Genomic DNA, 26,599 nt, shown 5'->3' with positions numbered 1-26,599 from the left:
GTAGAGCTGCTTAACCTAAAAATCATGTTAAAGCTAAACTGCTCAAAACATTCCCTTTTTTCCTCGTGCTGTAGGAGTTCCAGAGGAGAGTGCTGGTAGAGGAGTCGGGAATGGAGACTGAGGCAGCCAGCCTCAGAGTCAACCATCTCCTCACCAGGATGTAGATGCACTTACAGAGCATCAGGAAACACAGGATGTTGCTGAAGTCTTTCAGATTTTATACTAACATATAAGCTTAATATGACAATATCACAATTAACTGAGTATTTTTGAATCACAAGAGAGAGCATAATGACAGCCTGACTCATGGCTCCATTACTTTGTGCTTCTTCCACCACCGCTGCTTTGAAAATATGAAATGTGGAACATATCACAGATGAACAACACCTAAAAACTAAAGTTTTTTAAAAAATAGATTATCAGATCTTGCAACAGTAACAAAAAAGAGCTATAGAAGTAGAAGTACTGTTTCTCATTTAAAGACTGCAAAAAATAAATAAATAAATAGCAATAACCTATAGCTTAATCATCCAAAACGTCTTCAGCATTGTTAGAGTACCTGCTGCCACACTACAGCACCATTGCCCCAGGATGTCAATGAACTTTTGTTCCTCTTTGGCACAAGCACTGGTTTAAACCAACAACAGGGACACAGATGAAGAATAATCTATTAATAGCATTAATTTAGCAATCGACTACTGGATCACCAGCAAGTCCTCAGACCTAAACAGAGTGAAGTTCAAACACCTATGGCAGGATATTATGGGACTTGCACCATAATGTTACATCAATGAAAGAGCTTCATAGAAGAAACAGTAAACGGTTTGACAGGATTCTGTATCTGAACTGAACATCCTGAAGCCATTTTACATAATAGCCATAAAACATAATTTAAACACCAATTTCTGTGGAATTTAGCTCTAACTGCTGTATACACAGGCAGCACATACTGTAGGTTACAGGGCATGAGTGGAGGTTCTGAGTGATTTATCTCACCCATTCATAAATCTACACCATATGTGAGTATAGGTGTCAGCTCAGAGATGGCTTAGTTTTTGGACCAGTGTTTAATATCCATATTTTATCATGTTGATTTAAAAAAAAAACAAAAAAAACAATATGTAGCAGTGTTGCTTTTCTCCAAAATGTGTTGGCCTATCAAAAGAATTATATACTAACATAATTTTAAGGAGACAGGGTTGAAATATGTGGTTTTCACTGCCAAATTTTTTAATGAGTCAGTAGAGTGAAAGAGAGTGGAAACAGAGGAGGCATGAAGTTAAAAACCTCTGGATGTACTTAAAGTAACACACATTTGTCTCACAGTTCAAAGTTAATGTATCTATACATATGGACCGAGAACAGGGTGTGTCCTTGCTGTCATCTGTGTGTATGTGTGTGAGCATAAACATACTGTACATGCTGCATGGCTGTGTGCATATTTCATGTATGTGTGTAGGTGTACAAATGCATTTACAATGTATCCCAAAGTTATTCAAGTCATGTTTTGCCTGTATGTGTGCTGACATACAAATGCTCAAATCAGTGTCAGCGCATGGCAGTCGGTTACGTGTGTGTGTGTGTGTGTGTGTGTGTGTGTGTGTGTGTGTGTGTGTGTGTGTGAGAGAGAGAGTAAGGTGCGGCCTGGGGCATTTTTCAGAGAAAGGAATCACACCACAGTTCCATTGAACTCTTTCATCTGTGTATTAAAGGAGGGAAATGACAAAAGGTGTTGAGAGAGATGGAGAGAGAGGAAGGTGAGTTGAAGAGTAACTGAAGAGCTTGCGGTGTGTCACATGGAGACATTCAGAAGAAAAAGGAGGAGTATATTACTTACAATGCAAAGAAGAGTATCGCATTCCCTGAGGACGTAGACATACAGGAATATGAACTCTCTCTTATTGCGTGTCAGCCTCTCCTTCCTTTTCCTGTAGGACTTCTCAGTGTTTACATGCACTAAAACCTCAGTCTGTGCAGCACCTATCAAAGTGTGGAAAGGAGCAGATTATTATTTTAGCAATACTAATTTTCCACATACACTGGTTTCGTTTTTTATTCTAAATTCATTGGTAGTCACTCGTGGAAGGTACTCCTGATTTTCTCCTCACTTTGAATTACATGTAGCTACTCTCACTGCTGCATAAAACTAGTCTTGAAATAGTTTTACTTCATTTCTTACACATCCACGAGTAAGGAGCTCCTGAGGATTCCCATACATTAAATCACTTAGTCTTACTACATACCCTTATAGTAACCACTTATATGGCAAAAGGTAAAGTACGGAAGTAGTGAAAATGTTGCAGAAAAGACTGTGAAACACAAAAGCATCAGTGACAATGGAGGAACACATGAAATATAAGACTTAACCTATACAGAAGTCCATTGCATGTTAGGAAGCATTCCACATGACCGCTCTTATGATGAGACACATACAAAATATACACTGATTTTTGCACACATGGATTTGGCATTTTGTAGGCATTTCTGCATTTAAACAAACGTGTGCATTAGTCTATGGCTATAGAAAAGGTGAGATTGATCATTGTTTATGCTGAGGGTGTGCAGCTTTGATAAATGGCGGTTTTCTTGTTTGCACAGAAAGTACAGGGGTATTCCAAGTGACTTCCGAAAGTAGAAAAAGTGAAAACAGGATCGTTCCAACACAGATAACAGACAAATCAGAACAGGCCAGGAATTAGCCACAGGCAGGAAACATGCACACACACACACATAAACAATAAAAATGCACCACATTTCAATCTGGTATGGTTCTATATGCAGGCAGCTACAGAAATCAAAGGAACTTGAGAAAATCATAGAAAAGTAAAAAATGCTAAAAATATTTTAATCTTACATGAAGAGTTTTACAAATCAAAAGTGCTTTCTGCAAATCCAAAGTATATGTTGAAGATACAGGTATGGGGAAAAGGCAGGTAATGCTTATTTTTTAGTAACTTACATAAAATATCCAGTGTGTGCTAAATTTAAAAACCATTAGTTTACATGTCTGAATATTCTCAGTCTAAACTAAGCCAAACTAACAGTTTACATCTGATAATACTCTAAGTCTTTGCTTTGAGTTTTACTTTAAAGCAAACTGATGCACACTGTAGGCATGCTGAGATAACATACATGTACTGTCCCACTAACACAAACTGTTTTGCCCAGGTCTGATACTGCATATCCAACCTCATACAGACATACTGTGTGGGATAAAATTCAATACTTTGGCAGCACTTACATGCATTATGTTTCATTACAAGGGACAATGATATGTAATTATGAATACTATATTACATACAAGGAAAGACACCAAATATAGTAAAGAGAAGGCATGTGGCCTGAGTGTTTTTGTAAATATGATAATTATGATAAACGTTTATGACTAATCTATGCTTTTTGCAGAATAAGAGGTGATTACTTGTGACAATGGTCATAAGAGAGTCATTTCAGGATTTGTAAATTCATTCTTTAAAGAGAATTTGCCAAGAACAGCAGGTCATCTGTGTTTGTAGCATAAATTACAAGATCACTCTGACTCAGCTCAGGTCCAAAGCAAACTCCTGTATGTGCATAAACCTGTACAGAAGGCAGCAGTGAGATCAGATCAAATCCCAGCTGCATAAATTAAATATTTAGCAAGTGACAGGAACAAAGGCTTGGCTTCTGACATCATCTGTACGATGACTACTCTGCTGGTCATTGACAGGATACGTTAATTAACTTAGTCTACTCATCAATTCTTATGATTATGACCACAGAGCCTGAGAGAGACACACCAGCAGTTGCAAGTCTTACAGCCCGCTTTCCATTTATTTTTTTCATACAACTTGATGAGATTAACTAGAGTAAAGACATTAATTAAAGAACACTGAAAATATTTTCAGTCCTGATTTAAACAGCCCCGTGACCCTGGTTTAGGAATAAGGTATAGAAAATGGATGGATGGATTTAAACAGCCATATATTGACTGGCGAGCCGTCAACATATAGAATCTCCTTTGGAAGCACACGTATAGTCATCAGATGAGACAGATCAGATTGATGAAAGAGGTTCAAATCTGGTGCATATCAGGATTTGCAGAAAGCTGACAGGAAATTTTCATTCAACATTTCATCCAAACACAACAGCTTTCCTAGAGAGCAATTAACACACTTGAAGTTTCTGTGTAGCGGTTCACATGCTACAAAGAATATTTAAAAAAGAAAAATTATCATCTGCACTAATTTAACATTCTAGTTTTCAGACCTTAAAATCCAGGTAAATTGCAAGGTTTAGCAGCTAAATATGTTTCTTGGTAAGATGAGCACAGACAATGTGGCCAGAGTTTCAAACTAGATTAGAACAGAATTTACACGCACAAACGAGTAGCAGAGTCAGAAACCATGGTGTAGGAGGGCGTACAAAATATAAGGTGTGCTTCTTCCATCTAGTGATAGGAGCCAAAACAACACCATTACAACTATACTTGTATAATTCTCATTCTCCTCATTCATTACAAACCACTGCATTACTGGCACCAAAACAAACAACCAGAAAAAGAAACCCTGCAGCATCTCAACCACACATTGCTCCTAACCAATCACACACAGACATTTATTAAATAACTGCAGCCATGTATATAGTCTGTGGAGTAAAACACACACACACACACAGCTAACAAACAACTATTTAACTCACAGTTGGGGTCCCTGAGAGTTTCGCTGTGGTCCTCCCAGCATCGCTTGATGACAAATTTAATCAAAGTAATTTGTTTCACTATAATTACAATAAGCTGAGTGCAGTAGCTACAGGTCTCTATACAGTCACATAGCAAACTGCTGTAGCTTAGTTCTGGTGGTATTTGGAGAAAAGGTAAAACAAACTTTTTATTTTTAGTTGTCACAGGTTTATATGGACTGCAAGGGACTGGTGACCTGTCCAGGGTGTAACCCTGCCTTTCACCCAAAGAGAGCTGGGATAGGCTCCAGCTGATCCCCATGACCCTAAATAGGAAAAAGCAAGTATAGATAATGGATGGATGGTTGACAGGGAGTGTAATTCATTGGATAAGTGGGTTTGACCCCACTTGTCATATAAGTGACTGGGTGGCCCAGGCCCACACATGGAGCTACAAATACTGTAGTCTTGAATAGAAGTCAGCCAACTGGTTGGCCAATTAATCCGCTATATTTGACTATTTTTAACATAATCAGCATCGACCGATGGTGGAGCATATAGGACCGATTAACAGGGAGGTGCATCCGCAGGCATCCCATACACATAAACACAACATAGATGAAGAAAAAGGTAGCAGTGGATTTCAAGGTGGAGATTAAAACCAAGTTGAAAAGTTAAAGCTAACAAATACAGTTGCTGATTCTTTAAGCAGATATGAATGAAGCACTCATTACCTGGCAAGTGTGCAGCTAAGTCATCTAGCATTAATAATGACCAATTTTTACCCAATGTTAACAGTGCTTAAGGTGCACTATTATAAAGCACTGCCATCATACTTCATTAACTGCATTTGTTGGGTTTTTATAAAGTGCTTTGCGATGACTGTTATTGTGATTTGGCACTATACAAATAAATTGAATTGAATTAAATTAAATTGAATTAACAAATGAAATTAACTTAGATATTAAATTAGATATATGGTTTCTTTTTAAAAAAAAAAACAACCAGGTTTACTTGAGTAAGGTCAAAATGACATTACCTGACTGCATTGCCCATAGCACATATAATAAATTGATAAAAAAATTATATAAAGAATTATATAAATTCATACCTCTTATTAGATTATAGATTCTGTGATTTGATGTCAAGTTAAGGTATTTGGTTGGCAGCACAAAGAGAGACAGAGGAGGACAGAGCAGGATGGAGTCAGCAGAAAGAGCACTGGGCATCAGACCCTGTATGATTCTCACATTCTGCTGAGGAGCCGAGGAAGCCTAAAAGTCTGATCCTAGAATTGCACCTGATGTGTAGATAGAAAATGTGAATATTCGGGAAAAGAAAATTGGCCCTAAAAAGTAAGTTAGCTGGTTAAATTAGCTATAAACACTAAGCACTTCAAGTGGCTAGTTAACTTAGCTAAAAGCACTAAGCAGTTTAAGTAGCTAGTTAAATTGGCTAAAAGCACTAAGCAGTTTAAGTAGCTAGTTAACTTGGCTAAAAGCACTAAGCAGTTTAAGTAGCTAGTTAACTTGGCTAAAAGCACTAAGCAGTTTAAGTAGCTAGTTAAATTGGCTAAAAGCACTAAGCAGTTTAAGGAGCTAGTTAACTTGGCTAAAAGCACTAAGCAGTTTAAGGAGCTAGTTAAATTGTCTAAAAGCCCTAAGCAGTTTAAGTAGCTAGTTAATTTGGCTAAAAGCACTAAGCAGTTTAAGTAGCTAGTTAAATTAGTTAAAAGCACTAAGCAGTTTAAATAAGCTAAAAGTAAAAGTAGGTAATGTCAATGCTAGCTAACCTGTGCGCTAAGCCCTCACTAATGAAGCTACTAGTTTTTTTTTTCTTATGGTTTAAAACTTAAAAACATGGCCCTGAATATAAAATATAGAAAATTGGGTAATGAGAAAGACTGAAAGTCATATAACTCAACATACAGCTCAAACAAAAACTCCAAATAAACCTCTCTCTTTAGAACTTGCTTATTTAAAAATTCACTACTTACCCAAACACAATGATGCAAAGTCACAACTGTCCTAGGTAAAAAAAAAAAAACCTGAAAACTGCAAAACATTCACACTTCAACACAAACAGGTGTATTTGCAAAACAAAAACTGGTGAAAGCTGCAACATTTGAATCCACAGACAGGAAATGAAGTCAGTGCTGCATTCAGGGGAAATAGGAAACCTCAAGAGCTCGTCCATGGCCACTGAAAAGCTGGAAACAAAAAAGGGTTTTATCACAGAATCTTCAGGTTAAACTATCTGCAAGTTTGTCATGGATTGTTAACATACTTTAAACTCTCAACATTTTAGCACCTTAATAGAAAAGGTACACAATGTACAACATGACAAACACTTATTTACATAAAAAAAATTAGAAATGGTCATGTTGGCACAAAATGATGTCCAGTGTTTTACATATTGCTATTTTATCACGAACTCTAAAACTATCAATAGAGCTTTCACACTTTTGGGAAATTGCTTTGAATTTGCTATCTTAATTTATTATTTAATGGGAGAAAGGCTACCTAAACCCACTTAACCATGTAATTCTATCAAACTGTGAAAATGTGTGTCATCATTAACCAAAGCTGTGTTTAATGGAGTGATCAAAGGCTCAAAGAAAAGATTAGAGATTTAAAACTGCAACCAAAACTAATCTCAGAATCAAAATTAGATTTATATTTGTCATATAATTTTGTTTTTTGAAACAGTTATTCAATGCAACACGAGAATCCAAAGAGAGGTATCATGAATTTACAAATTAAAAAAAAAAAGTAATTTTTTTCATGTTTTATTCCTTAATGTTTTGGTCAAAAATACATTTCAGTTGAATTTCAGTTTCACTTGCATTTTTAACATGGAATAGGCAGATTGTTTACTTTTGTGCTTTTTTCTGTACTGGTATCACAAAAAAGAAAGCTGAGATAGAAAAGGGGAAAATATTTTTTTATCAGGGTTCATTCATCAACCAGCTGCCTTTTGCACATTTACTCACGTTTTCCTTTACTCTCACCTCATCTGGTGCCAACAGATACTAGTAAAGAAGGCTTCAAGAGGAAAGTGATACCTGAGATAATGGCAACTATTAAGTATTTAAAAAGCATAACCATGTTCATACATGTAGGATTATCTGAATATATTGCTGATAAACTGGCTGCAATGCCACATTCCAACAAGCACAGAAACCTGCTTCAGCCTTGTGTGTTTATTATTTTCTGAGTAGTTTTCTTTTGGCCAAGCACTCTACTACCTGGTCAACAATGAGCAAATAAATAAAATAAAAAAAATAACAGACCAGAGAGATAAAATAAAGAGGGATGAGATAGAAGCAAACAGGACACACAACATGTAGAAATGATTTCATAATCCATCTAACAATCATGTATTTAGGATGTTCTACACCACCTTAACTAAGGATCAGATTTTCTTGAATGACAGAAACCAGTATACCAGTATAACACCACTATCACCATGTCTTGTCCAATGTTCATGTCCATGTGAATACATTTAAAGTTAACAGTCTGTCACTGAGCCCTATCTGAGCACACGGATATTATGTTGTATTGGAAATACAAAAGCAGTCTGAAACAGCACTGAAGGTTTACAGTACAGCATGTCAGCATGTTCAATTCGTAACAAGAAGTGTATTTGTTGTTCCAAGATTGCCCCCCCTTTCATTCCAAAGAAGATCGCTCACCAAGTGATACTCTTAACATGGTCCATACCCCAGTTTTCCAACAAAAACACACTGGCAGTAGAATTGACTCATCCACACTCTAACAAGATTAACTTTTACTAAGAAACCAGCATTTACAGTACATCCTTAGTTTTTGTTTTGATCTGTGCATCAGTTTTTTGGTTAAAATTCAATATGCCAAACTGAAAGAAATCAAATTGTATTAATTTTTCTACTGTAGCAGCACCTTCTACATTACTGTCTGTAGGGCGAATGAGCTAACGTTAGCTGGACCCACTTCTTTCTATAATATGGGACAAGCAGAGTGTGTAGGAGTTGCTGTTGACTCAGAATTTCTAAGTGAAATACAAACTTAACAGCACAATAAGTCATCCCAAATGTTGAACATCATAAAAAGCCAGATGTCTTAAGTTACAGTGCTTAGCCTACGCTGTGTGGGCTTGTTGAGAAAGCGAAGAAAATGTTTTAGTGTATTAATGTTTGTAGATGCACCACAGAAGTTAATAATATGCCTCTTATTGTAGCAGCAGCAGACCCCCAGATGTCAACCAAAGAATTGGCTTGTCGAAATAAAATATGGAAAACTATGCACAATAGCTACAATATCACTATAACTTATATTTTCCTTACATCAAAAGTGAGAATTCAAATCTCAGTTTGACTGCAACATTGAGAAAAACATTTAATTACTATGCTAATAAACTGCTTACATCTACAGAGTACATAAAGAGTTAGACCAGATAGTTTTTTTAGCTAAATAAAAACTGAGTAATCAACATAAAACAACACAAAACAAAAAATGATCAGATGTGTCAGTGTTACATTTAAAACAAAAGGTTGAGTCAGAAACAGATGGCAAAGTTACATAAAATGAAATCTGTTTACAGTCTCTGTTTGTCAAGAACTCCATTATGGCTGCCAGAAGTAATGTGACACCATCAATGTCCTTTATGGGAGATACATTATTTTGTGTGGGCTGAAGAAACCCAGCTTTATGCCTTACCTGCAGGAATGTCAGTATACAGTCTGGTATTGATAATGAAGGAATGCTGATGAAGTATTTGTGTAGTTACTAGGCCATTCTACAGAAAGAAGTAAAAGTCCATATGGCTAACGGGGAAAATGCATTAATCTAATTCTAAAGCTGCAACTTGGACAAGAATCTGTGAGTGGCATACAACAATGTGCCACATTGGCAAGTGCCTCCATCAACATGTAGGGCAGGGTCACTGACAATACAATTTTAGTGGAATTTGGAAATCATTCAAAGTGATTCCTTAATTTTGTTAAGAAAAATGAGCTCAAATGCACTGAACTGTGTAAATAAAATGAATCTGTGTGTGTTTCTAGTACCACGGTTAAGTACAAGAACTATGGATTGTTGGAGCTGCTACAACTTATGTTTAAAAACAAAAATTGCACAGAGCATAACCACATAAAGAAGAAATATTCTGACAGTCCCCAGCAGTAGTAGAAGTGAGCCACAGTGTCCTTCAATCTGCTTATGTTGATTGAATTGCTCATTACTGAATCTGTCCGTAAGTCCATGGTCCTCTCTTTAGCTCCAGTCTCTTCCAGGTTGCTTGTAATATTTGATTGTTCAACCTAATACAGTAATTATTGCTTGTCTACGCTATGAAGCTAGTGTGCCTCTAATTTAAAGTAAAAATGATTAACACTTTATCAGGTGAACAGTCAGTGTGAATAGGAACACACACACCCATTCAACCAGTGTGAACATTGCACATTCAGCCACACTGAGACCATTTTAATCATATTCGTGTTCACAATTAAGCTGTGATTATTTTTATCACAGCACTCCTGTGTCACTCATAAGAGACATAGGGACATATGAGACAAAGGCAAAGACAGACACTGACCGAATCACCTGAGCAACACAGTCACAAGGGCGAGCTGAAGCACCCCTACGGATGTATGTAATGTCACACTGCCGTGTGTCTTGAATTCTCATTTTCACTCCTGGGTGAGGGGGGAATATCCCTGGTGAACTGGCTGAAGCTAGCAGCCCTACACCTCGCCCTTGGCACTCCCCCTCCTCCATTTCCAGCCGAGGCCTGGGTGGGGCCCGGGGGTGGAGTACTAGACTGGCCCAGGATGGGGAAGCTCTGGCCTGGCTGGAACATGTGGCTGCCTGACTGGAGGGCATTTTCCTTGGCAAAGAGGCTCTGGATGAGCTGGAATTTTTCTTTCTCTTCCCGTAAGAAGACATCAACCAGGAGCTTCTTCTCCCGTTTAAGCTGCTCCATGATGGTTTTGGGGACATCGGGGATCACCCAGGCAACCACGTGGCTGAGGAACATCACCAGGTTCTGGAGGAGGGGAATAAAGAGGAGAGATGGATGGATGTGAAAGTGAATGAAAAAAGATGGATGAGAAAAAAAACAGGTGGTACTACAGTTCATGTTTCGAATGATAGTTTTAGAAAGTGAGTCACATTGATACAGTATGTGTATCATGTTTGCCATGAGTGTCACTGGTGAAGAATTCCCTGAACTCTGTTAATGTGTTTGACGCTGCAGAAGTATGGAGCCAGAGAGAGTTGAACTTTAGCAATGAAAAATAAACTTGCAGTGAAAAGTAACACAATCAAAATATGATCAGAACTGAAAAATACAATATTTGAATTGAAACCTTTATGCTGAAAAGAAAAACACTGGCAATGAAAAAAGAATTAGTCCTGAAAATAATTACAGATTTCTCAGTTTTTTTCAATGCCAAAGTGTTTTTTTTTCTCTGACAGTCCTCTGATATTCAGTTGATGTGAGTGTTTTTCAATGAAAGACTCGCTGCCTAACATGACTGTAGACCAGCATGAATTCAGCTGCAGCTCCCAAACAGCAAGTCTCTATCCTGTTTTCTCCACACAGAAACGGGCTGGTATGATGTTAGCTTTCAGCCAGCTCAATAATGTCATATTGGTTTTGGCAGAGGTCAGCTGCAGCACATAAACAGCAGCAGCTACATGAGCAGCAGGATTGACAAGTACAAACCCTGAGCCTCTTGAGTGTTGAGGCTGCCACATATTTTGTGTTAGCACATTAATGAGACCTTGTGCAGCAGCAGTCGCAGCCACACTGGCCTCTGAACTGAAGCGAAAAAGAAGGACTGGAGACTTAACTAACGTTACTATTAACCACGTTAGCTAACTGAGACTAATCTAACTAAGGACTTGTGTTAAGATATAAGATAACTTTAGCACTTGCTCCAGCAGACCTCTGCCAAACCAGTAAAACATCACTAAGGTAGCCTAGTTAGTTAAAAACTAACTTCCAACTAGCTCAATTCTGCATGGAAAAAACACAACAGGAGAGAGAGAGACTTAACTTGCTCATGGAAGCCATTTGCCAGAGGTCTACAGTCATGAGAAGGCTGCGGCCTGCAGCAGTGCAGAGCCAGATGTCTCCTGCATCCTACAGATGCTGCTGAATATGCAGTAATCACGCTCACAAAGCTGTGGCATGTGTATTTTTAATCTTTCTCTCTGTCTGTGGTTTTTTGTCTGTGAGTTCATACCTGGAACAGTATGACAAACGCCAGTCTTGCAGCCAGGACACACCAGTAGTCTTTGGAGAACTGGTACGCGTTTGGAGACCAGGGGGGTTCCCTATAGTCTTTGTACCTAGAACAAACCACACGTGCACACAAAAGGGGTTGGTTGAGGAGAAAGAAAACAAAGTAATCTACAATTCTTTTTTTCATTGTGTCAAGCCTGGTGGAAAACAAATCCAAATCATCTTTCTTGGAATCAAGTGTGTAGTCACCATGGGCGGTACTGTATCATGGTTATAGACCAAAATATAAGACCTACAGAGGAAGGGAAATACAGCGCAGGGTCTTGAACGTGTCGCTGTTTTAATTTCCATCACTAAATCTGACTGATCTTTACCTGGATGAAACCAGCTCCACTCAGATGATACCCAACTCAAAGCACTAAAAACTTTATTAGGATTAAAACTTATTGTGCTGGCAAGACAAACAGCAGAAAACTTGAACCACATATTGAGCTGAAGGCCAGTCAGAGAAAGATAGGTGCAGAGAATAGAGAAGAAAGAAAAAAAGAGTGGCAGTCCCATCAGGTAAAACACAACCACACAAGAATTGATTTGCCTGGGCAGGTTGAGGATGCAGTCTTCAGCAGCACACACCATCACTGAAACATTCGCTGCTGGCAGGCTGCTATTTTGACCGAGGTCAGCTGAGTCAGGAACAGTGTTTGTATTTGCAAACCTGCACGTACTGCAGGTTTGCTGGTGCATTAACAGATTATTAGAGGTCATGAAAAGGAAAAGGTTTTGTAATGTAACCTGTAGCGCCAGAGCTGCCTCTCCGTGCAATTAGCTGGATGCTGTGCAACCAGCAAAAATCAGACAACAAACTGAAACGATTTCAAAGTGCAGCTAGGCTTGTTGATTCAGATATGTTACGGAAACAGGGAGGGTATCGGTCTGAGGAACATACTGTAACTGCTAAATCTGCAGTTCGATGGAGAAAGCCATCGACGCTTTATTGTTTTTTTCTATCTGTGTTTGAAATCTGACTAAAGCAAGAACATTAACAAAAGGTGGAACAGCAAAATGGGCAAATACATAAACTGTTAGTTTAGGAAGAAAACATCTTGTGCACTTATGTTCTGTAATTCTTGGTACAAAGTCAAGCTGTTTCCAGTTGGATGCAATCACTCCTAAATAACATAAAGAGGCTCTCCTACTCTTCATGTTAATGTAACTGTTCAGATGCCAACAGTGATTCATTTGACAAAGCAGGAGAGTGATACAGGGCTGAATTAGATGACCTGACCTGACCTCCACGGTCACCTGGCCTAAAGCCAGCCGAGATGGTTGGGAAAAGCAGCAAAACTGGAGGTAAGGTATTCCAGGTGAAACAGGTTGAGAGGATGCAGAATGTGTAAAGTTTACCTCAAAGCAAAATAAGTTAACATTTTGCTTTAGTGTAGAAAATAACAAACACTAAGAAAAAAAAAAAACACAGAATAAGAAGCTGTGTCTAAACCATTGTCCACCTGTCTGATCAACACGAATTAAACTAAATTACCAAGTGTCTACTTAAGTCTCTCCTACTTTTAAACTTGTGTACTCTGAAGTAGATTTTTAGCAGGAGGATCTATATCTGACCATCTACAGCCCTCTATAGATATGCTACAGTATGGTCAGTAAAATGCTTTCTTATTTATTGGAGAGAGGACAGTGGAACAGGACAGGAAGAGGGAGTAACCTGGCTGTAGTGGGGTGTGTAGACCCTCCGGGCATTTTATTACATACATTTTGACTAAGTTTACACAACAGGGACATTAAGTACAACATATAGCTTTCCTTTCAAGGCAATAGTTTCTGAATAGTCCATCCCATTGTTAATCTTGAGAACCTCTTTAAGCAGAAAAATGCATCCTCCCAAACCACTGACTGTACTGAAGAGATAAAAGTGATAGTGATGGTGATTTGTAGACAAAGATGTCCATTGTGTGGAGCCATAGCTGTACACGGGGCAGCCTTCCAGGCAGCATTAAGCCAAATTAGTGCATTTAGGGGAGTAAGATAGGCATCAGTAAAAGTCAAGGAAAATAATGAGAGTACAGGGACACTGTATTTATCACGAACTAAACCGCCAAAAGAAAGAGTTAATTAAGTCATTACACATGTTTTCTGCAGAATAATTGCATGAGTCACTGAACTAATGGGACAACAAGAGACACTGGATTGGCAAACATGAGCTCGAGCAAATATTAGACGTAACCTCTTAACTTTTGTTGGTACTGTGAGGTTACCAGGCAACCAGTAGAGACTGCTCCCAGCCACATAAAACCTCATTAAACTACAGCCTCTGTGCACACGTTTTATATGGACTGAACAAATGAGACAGAATTTGTTCATCGGTTAGTTTTACAGGTGTCAATATACAGATTTGATTTGTTCTGAACAGAGCCAGGCTGCTTGTTTCACCCTGTTTCCAGGCTCTAACTGTAACTTCATATTTAATGGATAGCAAAGGCTTTAATCCTCAGCTAGAAAGTGCATTTTGCCTGTATGTCAATATGATTTAAAGAACAGTTATAAATGTAGCTGTTCTTTGGGTTTTATTTTCTAAACATTTAAAGTTGGGATAAGTAGTGATGTAAATTTCTGATTCAGCCAATACCTAAGCCCTGTCTGCTGTCATTTATAACCACATCAAGCAACCAGTTAAGTCAAAATAAGACCATCCCACAAGCGCTAGTCAGTAAAATATGAAAATATCCCTCAGTGTCATAAAAGTACAAAATCAATAAATAAAACAGTAAACAGTAAAGGAAAGTTGTCTTTTACAGTGAACACAATTTAACAAGCGAGGTTAATGTCATGGTTCAGATCAGAGTTTTATATTGACACAACTGACACAACATAATAAGTCTTTCACATCCACTTACACACTGTCATCAAAAAATCCTCTTAAGCTGAAATAGATTAAATGCTCTATTTTTGTTAAGTACTGGACTTGTAGTATAGAAATAAAACAGAGGGAGGATGCATTATTGTGTGTGTGTGTGTGTGTGTGTGTGTGTGTGTGTGTGTGTGTGTGTGTATGTGTTAGTAGGGTCTTATGGTGTCTGATTCCTTCTCCATATACAGTCATGAGTGAGGAATGCTGCCTGTGAGAGTCAGCTCTCCCCCTCTCTTTCTTTGATCTATTCATCTTCCCCTCACTCACTCGCCAATAATTTGCACTACTTTGTTATAGATCAACTTCCAACTAAACTAAACTGTAAAACAAACCTGATGTCCAGTCACGTCTGATCAGTTCAATTTCTCCTGATGGTGTGGAATTAAATAGAAAATATTGTCATCAAAGAACATTTTCATTTCTCTCTTCCTGTGTATGTGTGTGTGTTTTCTAGCCACTCCATGTTTGGTTATAATAGTGCAGCTCAGCAGTAACTGGAGCATCAAGCTCAATTTTCTTTCATAAGAGCTCTCAATGAGATTATATGAGAGAGACTTGAGAATGTGTGTGTGTGTGTGTGTGTTTCTGGGAGTTACTTCTGCCAATATAGTGCCCCCTGGGATCCAGGAATACATTTTCAGAAAAACAAAGGTCAGACCATTCCCATGCTTAAAAACACACACAAACAAAAACAGTTACCCCTCTTACCAAACATGGTTGCTGTCAGGTATGACTACGGCAGAAGATCAGTAACTTCAAACAATAGTATCTCTGTGTCTGCCGTGTGCAAGAAGCTGTGCAGCTGCTTTTCTCTTTGCAACTATTTTGTTTTGTCCCTCTCATCTGTGTCTGCATGTCTCTTGCTCTAACTGTAATGAACAGAAAATGGTGACAGCACTTCTGGCCACACAACACTTCCATCCTGCTGTGGTTTACTAATTCCCCTTGGCTGGGTGAGAAGTGCTAGAGGGGAGGGGGGGGGAAACAGAAGAGAAACAGAAATGGCTCCAAAATTCCCATCTACCATTCAGGGGATTAGTTGGTGGCAGATGCAGGTCACAAACCACACTACTTCATCTTTCCCTTTGGGATAAATTATGTTAAATCACTTCTGTTAGCTTCCTAGTCAGGAGGATTAAACCCATATGTTTTCACCATAATTATCCACAGCATTTGTCATACACGAAATTGTGTACACTTTCACTGTTAATCTAATTTTCAACATCACAGCACTGAGCCCTCACATTTAAAAAACTGTGCTGATAAACCCAGTGAAATGACAATAATCCCTCACGTCACTTCTTGACCCTCATTTGACCCGCCGGTGATAAAAGGGCCAACTTCCTATCAGCTTAGGAAATAAGTGGTGTCTTGACATGAAGCGACTAGAGGCCTAAAAGTCTCAACATTATACTTTTCCAAATCCTACCCTGAAGGAAACAATGGCTTGCAACATAGAAAGTGTCTTAGCAACAAGAGTTTGTGGTTAACTCCACCTGCTTCTTGTTTTTATTTCCGATTTATCTGTCATGTATCTGTTCTTTGTTTTCTATAAATTACTGTAAATCTCTTTGGCTAAATATGTTTTGATTTAAAACTAACTGATGTCAATAGATGTCAGGAATGCAAAAAAATGTATATCTTTAAAGGGAAATGATTTTTTCTCTCGGTCATCAGAGGTCAGTAAAACCTTTCAAGAGAAAAAGCTATATCCTGGAAGTAGGCGATAATTTATATTTGCTGACTATGGTGTTTTGGCTTGTAGCTGTCATGCTGAATTTCTAGTTTACCCCCACTTACATTTAGCACTTCAGCACAGGGCATACAGTAGAGAAAACATGACTGCAGAGCTGTACAGGGAAACTCTTCTAACTGATGCAGAAGCTGTCAAGCTCCTCACACTGCTGTTTTTAAATGTGATGAAAGATTTAAAACCTCTAAAGCCACCATCACACCATCCACCCGTCTAACTACAGGACCTCCCATCTCTTCTTCCTCTCTTTTTTTCTCCGACATCATACCCTGTCTTTGTCCGTTATCTTACTTGTCATGAAAGTTTTCTCCTTCCTTTCTTCCTCTTCTGTTTCTTTGTATCCTTATCTGCCTCATCTCTGTCCATCCATTCACCCATTCTTGACCTCTTTTCTTCTCTCTTTCCATTCATACATCTGGAGTCTCAAGATTAACTGGGTCAAAAAGAAAGACATGAACTGTCTGGAGCATCTGACATACTTCGAATTACATACTGAGCTGAATCACTTGCCTGGAGCCCAGAGATGTTGCCCACAACATCAGTTGCTCATACAAGTGCCTAGATACAGTCTGTCTATAGACCATACACTGTGCAGACACACACATCCTTCTTCGAGCATCGGCCGGCTAATTTCATGCCTGTAAGCAGCAAAGGCGTACATTATCTTGACGTGTTTCGGACGTGACGTACCACGCTGCACTGACACAAAGACCGCATTCTGGCGTTATAATTCTTCGCTGTATTATGTAACACAGCAGGTTGGCCTCAGCTGTCTGTGGGCGCTGCCATCCATGACCTTTTCTTCTACAGCGCTTTATACTGATGTTATGAAAGCGATGTTGACATGAGTGAAAATGCACAGAAGATACAATAGTGCACTGTCTGTGACTAAGCAGTAATGGTGGTTTGATGGCACTGTGACAATATTTCTCTCATCCTTTGACATTGTCTCATGGCTAAAAAGTGCTTGGTCACCTGATGTGAAAATTTCACCTTCTGGTGGACTCCAACTCATTCACGGCTAAGAGTTAATCTTACATTATTTGGTAACTCTCTTCTCCCTACTTGAGTCAACAGCAAATTCTGACGTCAGTCTTGCTTGTAACTTTTAAGTGTGTGCATGTGTGTTTTTACCGGCAGACCATGACCTCTCCAAGCATGGAGTTGGATGGTAAAGTGCCAGGTTTAAGACTGGACACGTTGAAGTAGGAGAGCGTGTGGTTAATGAAGCCGTGCATGGTGCCGGTTGGACTGTACATGTACTGGTAGACCAGCCGAGGGATGAAGTCTGACGTGAAGGAGATCACAAAGGCCTTCAGAGACAGAAAGAAATGCAGGAGAGTGAGAGAGTGTAACATTTTCCTCTCACGAGCCCTGATTTAAAAAAAATAATAATTTCAGTGAAAGAAGTGCAGGGGGTCAAACTATTTATTTTCAGATGTTGAGCAGCACAGTTCTGGTAAGCTATGTATTTTAGAGCTGAGTAATGTATTTAAATGTATTGATTTAGTAACAATAAATTAAATCCATAGACCTGCAAGATGCAAAATATATGAACAAAAGGAAGTTCTGCTCTCAGTTTTCAATTGCCTTGAAGCTCCTAGGGCAGCTTAACTGTGCATATGTGTGTAATGCCCCAAAGCTCTAGGATACATAAAAACATACTCCTGCTTATTTTTCCAAATCTTCCCCAAATCTGTTTTGTATTAAAAGTAAACAGACTAGGATTTAGTTAACTAACCAAGAACAAATCCCAAACAGGAGTTTTCTGAACTCAAACACACACAGCTTAACCTCCACACATCAGCATATTTAGGTTTTTCAGATATGATTCTGGGTCGTAGGATCCTGACAGTGCAAACAAAGAGTTTAATATTACCTGTCATCACTGTGGGCAATAGACCACCTAAAGTCTGTGTGGGGTACACACAGACCTGGTGTGAACTGGATTACATGTTGAAATGTTCCAGCAGAGAAGCTGATGGCCAGGGGTTAAAAATATGGTGTTATACATTATTTGTTGACCACTGACCTCTACCTGTCTGTGATGCTACTAAACTGTTGATATGCAGCCCATTGTTATTCTAAATCAATCCGTTATGAAGTGAAATGTAACTAACTATTATAACTTTCTAGACAGGCAAAAAAACCCAATGTTAACAGGAATCATTGGAGTGAGTTTGTTTCTGAGTTTTAATTCTAACATTTTATTGCCCATGTACTGTCAGTAGTCACATACAGTAATATAAGGTACTGTGTACTCTATAGCATGATTAGGGTTATTTATTTCACACTTGATAAAGCTCCCCCACCATCACCAAATCAAGGTTAAGGTGATCATTCAAGTCTGAAAGTGTAGTATAGTATAGTAGGACCTTCACTCAGATATCATGTACAGTATTTAAACTAGAATACTAAAATGATAGCTTTTAGAGTTTTACTGTGCATATATCTGCCTTCATCACAAATTTAAGAAGCAGATACTGAGATGTGGGATTTTGCTTTAATACTTACATTTATAATGACTGCAAATTTCCCCATTCCACTTAGTATGTCATACCATATGCCTAGAGAAAGCAGAGCAATAGTCAGTACACACGTGTCCAGTTTTTCCTACCACACTCTTTCTGTTCATTAGATTATGAGACCAGTTCAATAGAGCTACTAGTGGCATCATTTTGTGACTGTATTTACAACTATATTATTATTCATTTCTTTATTTGTATCTACTGTATTTCTCTTATATATCTACTAAATGTTTTTCTTAAGACAGCTTTGCAAGCTCACATACTTTTTTTTAATTAAAAGAGCACTTTTGACAGAATGCACAGAGAATGTGAGACTTTTCTACACCATTGGAGGGACCTATTGCCCTTCAGATGCCCTTGACATTATAACCTCTGGGCTTACTACAGAACATGGATATACTAAAAAATCCACAGAGGTCAAGCTTGCTAAAAAGGTAACATTTAAGATGTTGAGATATGATTGTCTGTCCACGCAGTAGGATGGTTCATTAGTTATCTACTGTATCAGGCAGAACTCAGTGTGTGAAAGTGAATGGGTTCAGTTCAAACTAGCCTGCTGTTGTTAATAGAGTGGCCTGTAGTTTTATGCTTGGCACACTTTTATTCTCAATTAATTCTCTTATATCCAATATGATACCAATCGTGGTGTTTGTATTGATATGTACACCCTCACTCACAAAGGCACTTCATATGCTAAAGAATATAATCAGTCTGGTTTCACTGCAGAGTGTTGGTGATGTTTATCACCCTATCAGGTTATAATTTGTATTCTGGTGTATTGTGTATATTTGTCTCCTTCATTATGTGTGTGTCAGATCAGCTTACCAATGTCTTTAGCCCGCGCAGCTACCGGCCTGCGTAGCTCTGTAACAAACTTCTTGGCATCCAGTCTGATCTCAATGACATTGTTGAGCAGGGCGAAGACAGGAGCGAGTGGGAATGAAGCCACAAATAGAGAAACGAAACCAAACTGGATGACTGCAGAGAGAGATATATGATTGTTAAACAGGTGTTAAGTATTTGACTGTGGTTTGCATTAAACAAAATCAGATGCTCACATTTGAACAGAAGCAGGAGTAGGGAAATACAATGGCAGTCTGCTGTATACAGCACTATACTATGGGATATCAATATAACCACAGGGAGACATATTTGCTTAATTGTGAAAACTATTCAGGATAGGAAGTAACTTTCTAGGTGCCAGGAGTGCTGCTGTACAAACAACCACTAGGTTGTTTCTTCTATTTCACAGTATAAAAGAGGGCGGCACGTGCAGAAGGATCCAAAGCTGCAATAGTGGAAGAGTACATTTCAATCTGATAATAAGAGACCATCAGATTGAGATTCGTGAACACTCATTTTTCTGGCCAGGAGTCACACTGTCTGACCAGACTCCCTCTATGGTTCACTAGATGCCTTTTAAGGATAAAGACTCCACTGTACTCGGGACCTTTTTATGATTAGGCAGTGTGTGGAACCATGGGTGTGCATCTTCTTTGTGGTGTATGCTTCTATGTTATGTGTCATGTAGTCTGAATAAATAGCAGAAAAAACAACATCCATGACTAAAAACTAAAACTAAGGTCAAAGGGGATTTATTGCAGTACATCGGGTACATCAGGTAGGTGAAACAGGAAAGGTCTTTAAATAGGAGCTTCATCAGTTAATCAATACTTCAAAACAGCATCTATCCGCTGTTTGTAAAAAGTGAACATGTGGGAAAAAAAACACAGTTTGCTCGACCCTGACTGACGCATGGATCTGAACAGAGCAGTGGAACTTTAGCAGTGTGGGAACGGGGATTTCCAGCGAGCGGGAGACTGACGGCTTCACCTCAGGATGCCATGCAGAAACAAAGAGTGGTGAGGAAGAAAACACAATGGCAGGGCAGTAAGCGCCAAAGGGTAAGCTTAGAATAACCTCACTATCTACCTGACCTGAGGTTGCTGGGTTCAACACACACACATACGACACACATGCACCTTAAACAAGCACAGATGTTTGCAAAAAAAAAAAAAAAAAAAACATAGGTGACTAAACACATTACCCCTTCTCCTCCTAGCTCCCACTGTTCTGCAAACATCTCATTCTCTTGATACTTTTTTTTTAACATTTATTGCACAAACTAAGTCCAGACTTGCTGATCAGAATAATGTTTGTGCGTCATTGTGCAGAGTTTGACACTACAAGAGGGAAATTTTTTTCTGTGTTCACCTGTGTGACATCACCACTTGTTTTGAATGCTATTGTCCAATACGCTATATGGAAACTTTTCACCTCACATGCACTGAGAATGGACTTGTCAGTGAAACACTGGATATGTTCTTTCTAGCACCGGAACTGTAGAATAAAAATGCAAGAGGCATGCCTCCTGTGTGTGTTCCAGGACCAGCTTAGCCTTAACTTGCCCAAATCAGCCTTTGTAAATTACTGGATTTAAAAGAGTTTTTTTCACATGCTGTTTCATTTGTGCCAAAAACAGTAAAGACAGACTGGTAAATACCAGGGTGCCAGTTTTCCACATAGGGTCTTGATTCACTACAAAAGCAGAAACTACTGATACAGCTAATGTCCATTTGACTATAACTCTAAAAATGTTATTTACAGGGCTTTTTTCAAGTTTTCTTGTTAAGTTTGATTAACCATCTAATGCAACAAATGTGAGGTGGACTGTACTTTGTTTTACATTGTGTAATACTCAAATCCTCTGACTTTTACTCTCTAAAACCTCTGAAATGGCTGGACTGAGAGTAATCATACATTTATTTTATTTACATCACATTATATTCCAGGGAATATATTCAAAAACATTCCTGGAAAATTGTTAGAAATGTGAGCATTTCCCAACATTTTCCTCAGAAGCTTCAGCATAGATCCTAGTAGAGAGAAAAGTTCTTCATGAAGCATCTTAACCCTTAAGAGCTCCTATGGGGGAAAGTGTTAGGAGGAGGAGGGAGGACTTTGAAGAGGCTCAGGAGTTTCTTTAGCAGAGGAGAACATGGCAGAAAGACAAAGAGGGAGAAGAAATGTGCCTGAGACTCTGAATAACAGTGAGTTAACCAGACATGGTGCTCATATCTGTTGCTGACTACTTTTACTACTTATGACTTTCACTACAGCACTAGTTGAATTTCCCCTCAGGGCTTCATGAAGTTTATCTCATCTCACCTCCTACCCAGTGCAAACACGCCACAACACCACAACTGAAAGTCATCACAACTCAGAGATATTTGGCAACCAGGAAAATGTGATGACTTGGGTCTGTCACCGTCTCCATCAGCAGTGATCACAGCAACAATTAGTACAGCACTCTGAGGAAACTCATATCTGTCACAGTTCATTTCATTTCCACTGGACATTCACACCTGACTCAGACATATATGGACTTCCCCAGTGTTGTTGGCGTAACTGATGGCTCACACATCCAAATTACTGCACCATCAGAAAATGAAAAGGTTTATATGTGAATAGAAAGAGGAACCACAGCATCAACGTTAAAGCTGTTTTCACTGTGGACTATAAACAGCAGGGTCATTTTTCTCCTGTTACATAGAAATAGATTGAGAGTGTGTGTGAATATGTTTTAGGCTAAGTTAGGAGCTCTCAAAATCTGCAAAACCTTATCTGAACTGGCTGAACATTTTGAAACACATTTTGTGTATTTGGGCAGGAAAACAGTTCATGGTCCATCCACCTGTGAGTCATCCACCACGTTGGCCTATTCCTCCAAACATCTAAAAACAGGCCTGTATAACCACAATGGGCTTGCTACTAAACTATTAATGTATCTTACCATTTACAAATGGAATAATCAGCAAATACAGGAGAAAAGAAAAAGAAAAACATTTGAATTAAAACACTGGTGACAAATAATGTTACACTAATTACTTACTGGCCTTCTAAAGATGCTGATTACGCATTAAAGAAAACCTTTAATCTGTGTCTGCATTAATACTGTTTATGTGCTTTGCTTTGTGACAGTCATTAATGTAAGTGAATCACTGCATTTGTGTGCAATTTAACAAAGACTTTTGACTTTTGGAAGGAAACAGGAAATAAGCGACAATTTCCTAAGTCGCACACTTTTTTTTGGCCTCAGGTTTTAACCTGTCCTAAGATGTTTCCCACTATTTCTGTCTTTGTTCCTTACAAACAAGAGTAATAACTCACACGCTGGGTAGTGTGAGCTGGTTTTAAACATAGTTTTAGGCATTTTACAACTGACAGATGCTGTTCTTTTGAGTGTGTGGGGGCAATAGGTGGTTCATGGAAATCCATAAACTCTTCAGCCCAGGTGTGCACATTCACCTGTGAAGGTCATACTGATCTTGCCAGTGCAGATTTCATAACACCTCTCAGAACACTCTCAGCAAAGTTGGTTCCTCAGTGGCTGCTCTTTTACCCTGTGGCTATTTTAGCTCTGTATATGTGTGCGTGTGCACGCAGACTCACTCATCTCCATGTATTCAGGCGTGAGGCCTTCAAAGGCAGCCAGAGGGTAGTCCAGGTTCCACTGCTGTGGAGCTTTTTCCTCCTCCTTCTCCTTCTCGACTGTTCCTTTATTTTTTAATGCACGTACCAGCTTTTTCAACTTCCTGTCATGAGAGAGGGAGAGACATCCAGACTTTTTCAAAATAAAAGTGTCAAAGTAAATATTCATAAGATGTACACTGTGGAAATTCAAATGAGATCACTTTATAAAAGACATTTTTAAAGGTTCAATTAGGTTAATTTATAGGATAAACTAAAATAATTTCATGTAAAACCTGCCTGAAAGGCTACTGGATTTCATATCTGTATTTCTGCTGTTTAACACAACAGGGAGGCATCAGAGTTTTTTAAAACCTATGTATATCCATGCAAACAGATATAGTTTATGGCCTAAAATAAACTATCACTATCACTTTATAGTCAATCTAGGGAAACATGGTTGCATTTGTTCAAGACAAATTAAATTCTATTTTATAATTCTTCTGGAAATTATGTGTTGAAATTAAAATGTTGTCTTAAATTCAGGCTATGGAAAAACAAGACATGTGACATCACCACTTTGGGCTTTGGATTTAGGGATTAGCTTTTCAAACTTTTTGTATGTTTAAAACACCATTGATTAAACAAGAAGATGATGGACACAGGCCTCAACTTGCCATGACCACTTAACTCAGCTTTAAGTAACTGTAATAATTATTTTTTAAATATAAGTTTAGTTAGAAGTTTTGTTTAACTTTTTTAGTCTGATAAAGTATGGGTGGTGTGTTTCACTGCTGACACTGATATACATTTCCTTATATAGACACACTGTGTTCTGTACTATGTGAAGCCTACATTTCATAGCAGGGTGCATGATCCACATCACAATGAGTTGACAAGCTGATACAGCAAAAACACAGACTTAGACCATAACTGTTGTGTGCTTGTCTCTTGTTTGGTCTCGAAGGGTGGGAGCTCAGAATGACGCTGCTGTGAATTCCCTAAAGACCTGAATCCTCTTTGGGAGGATGTGCAGGTTCAGCCTACCAGCCCTCTGTAGTCCTCTGAAGAATACACCTTCGCTGTTTGTGCTGTGTGTGGGACAGTCCCTGGGAGCATGACTGAGTGTGTTTTTGGGTGTTATGTAACTTTGATGAGGTTTAGAAGCAATTAGACTTTATTTTATATATGAGTCAATATGTAGTCTCTTTGTTTTAAGCATCACTACTATACATTAAATGGAAATAACATCACTGACCCCTAAAAACATCTTTAAACAACTTGTCTAAGTTTTCCTCAATTAAAGTTTGTAGTGAGACACAGACAAATCAAACTCTATACTTTGATTAAAATTTTTAAACTCACAGATCCATCTCTTACAAATTTAGAAGCAGCTTCTAGGGTCAGCAACATTTTTGTAAACCTGTGAAAACCTCTAATGTATTCAGCAGCTCCTGAGAGTCTCCATAAACTGCATACTGGTCCATAATATAAGACTGTAGTGTTATTGGTCAGTAGCCAGGTGTGAACGCTTCTAAGTGGTTGAATGTGAACCAGATGGTATGTCAGTGGTATGGGGGTACGTGCCATGGCTCGCTGCTCCCTCAGGATGTCCTAGATAAACCTCAGTGTTTGATGAGTCACCCAACAGGTCAGGAGGCCATGCTGTGCTTACAGCAACAGTAACAGTGCAGCCTGAAGCCGAAAGGCACTTCTGTTGTCTGACAGCTGTTATAAACAGAGCTGACCTCTAACCTTTGGGATATGCATGGAAAAGCTGAGCTATTGCACAAGATGTAGTGCCACTGTACGGACATAGGGGGACTGTTATTGGAATAATCACTCTTTTGAATTTATGACTCAAGATCTAAAAAGTGTGAAACCTCTTACTGAATGAGCACACACAGAAACACGGCAGTGTACTTACGGAATGCCGATTTCAAAGATGTTGTTCTGGATTAGCTGCTTCCCCAGCATGATAATGCTGAGCTGAATGCATAACTCAATGAGGCAGCCCCCTGGAGCGCACTGGGAGAGACACATACACCATTCATTATCCCTTGATGTTTTCCATATACACCCAAATAAAAAGAGTCACTGATAAAAACACAGATAGCACACTTTACCTCTTCCATCCGATAATGGTTAAAAACATACATGTACTGTCCAGGTCGACCTGCAAAGCTGTGGCAACACAAAGGTTCAATATAGAATCAGAACTTTCACCGCTGGTCATGATCATTTTTTTTTCTGAAATTAAAGTAACCACTGAAACCACAGAACACAGATACACAAGGGTGCAGGACTCACCGGCCCTTGAAGAAAGCCACATAAAAAATGGGCGCGTAAGCATTCATAAACTTGAGCAAGAAGGCCTTCAGGACGAGACGCTCCTCGAAGCTAGTGTCTGTTTTAGGAATCTCTGAAATACAGGTAAAAACAGTTCTGTAAATGACAGATGAAGTGAAATGCGGCTAGAGTTGATTAGATATGACCGCCACATGATTGTATAAATGGATGTTTTCCCTGAGACAGTTCTGAGGAAAGTGGTGATTCTGTCAGGTTGACTCTTGAATTGGATCATGATCACTGTGCTGGAAGTAGGTCAAAACACTGGTACTTCTTACATGTCATATCCTCTCTGTCTCTCTCTCTCGCTCTCTCTCACACATACACACACACACACATATGCACACTTTGCCATGCACTAACATTTCCTTCCCATTCTTTTCATCTCTTTAAGAGGTTTTGAATATGAATGTAAATGCAGTTGAAACCTCCTGGGGGTGACTGATGGGACAGCTAGAGCATGAATACATCCAAGTTTCATCAAACTGTCCACCACGGGGCCAGAAAGCCTCTTTCTGTCTCTCACACTCACAGATACAGGATGACTGCATATAAAAATATCAATTTAGAATTTTTTCATTGAATTGCTGAGGAACTTTTTTGTTCTTTTTCAATATGCCATCATGCATATTGAAAAAAAAACAAGTCACTGAACTAAGCTCTGTTCCCTAGTAGAACTAAATAAGAACC

At 38.8% G+C, this 26,599-nt stretch overlaps 1 protein-coding gene across 1 annotated transcript in view; it reads right to left on the bottom strand.

The window, feature by feature from the left end:
- Nucleotides 1–7,434: 7,434 nt before the first annotated feature.
- ano2b (anoctamin 2b) overlaps nucleotides 7,435–26,599 on the bottom strand; it is a 49,058-nt gene continuing 29,893 nt past the window's right edge. Inside the window, exons 19-27 of the mRNA XM_026326725.1 lie at nucleotides 25,871–25,982; nucleotides 25,687–25,744; nucleotides 25,488–25,588; nucleotides 23,543–23,685; nucleotides 19,916–20,068; nucleotides 19,077–19,129; nucleotides 17,697–17,875; nucleotides 11,888–11,993; nucleotides 7,435–10,683 (exon numbers count right to left, since the gene is read on the bottom strand). Coding sequence (XP_026182510.1) covers nucleotides 10,297–10,683; nucleotides 11,888–11,993; nucleotides 17,697–17,875; nucleotides 19,077–19,129; nucleotides 19,916–20,068; nucleotides 23,543–23,685; nucleotides 25,488–25,588; nucleotides 25,687–25,744; nucleotides 25,871–25,982 — 1,292 coding nt within the window. The 3' untranslated portion in view covers nucleotides 7,435–10,296. The remainder of the gene's footprint in view (nucleotides 10,684–11,887; nucleotides 11,994–17,696; nucleotides 17,876–19,076; nucleotides 19,130–19,915; nucleotides 20,069–23,542; nucleotides 23,686–25,487; nucleotides 25,589–25,686; nucleotides 25,745–25,870; nucleotides 25,983–26,599) is intronic.

Source organism: Mastacembelus armatus, chromosome 23 (assembly GCF_900324485.2).
Source record: "Mastacembelus armatus chromosome 23, fMasArm1.2, whole genome shotgun sequence".
NCBI lineage: Eukaryota > Metazoa > Chordata > Actinopteri > Synbranchiformes > Mastacembelidae > Mastacembelus > Mastacembelus armatus.
The sequence above is the reverse complement of the archived record's forward strand: the minus strand, read 5'-3'. Positions and strand labels throughout refer to the sequence as shown.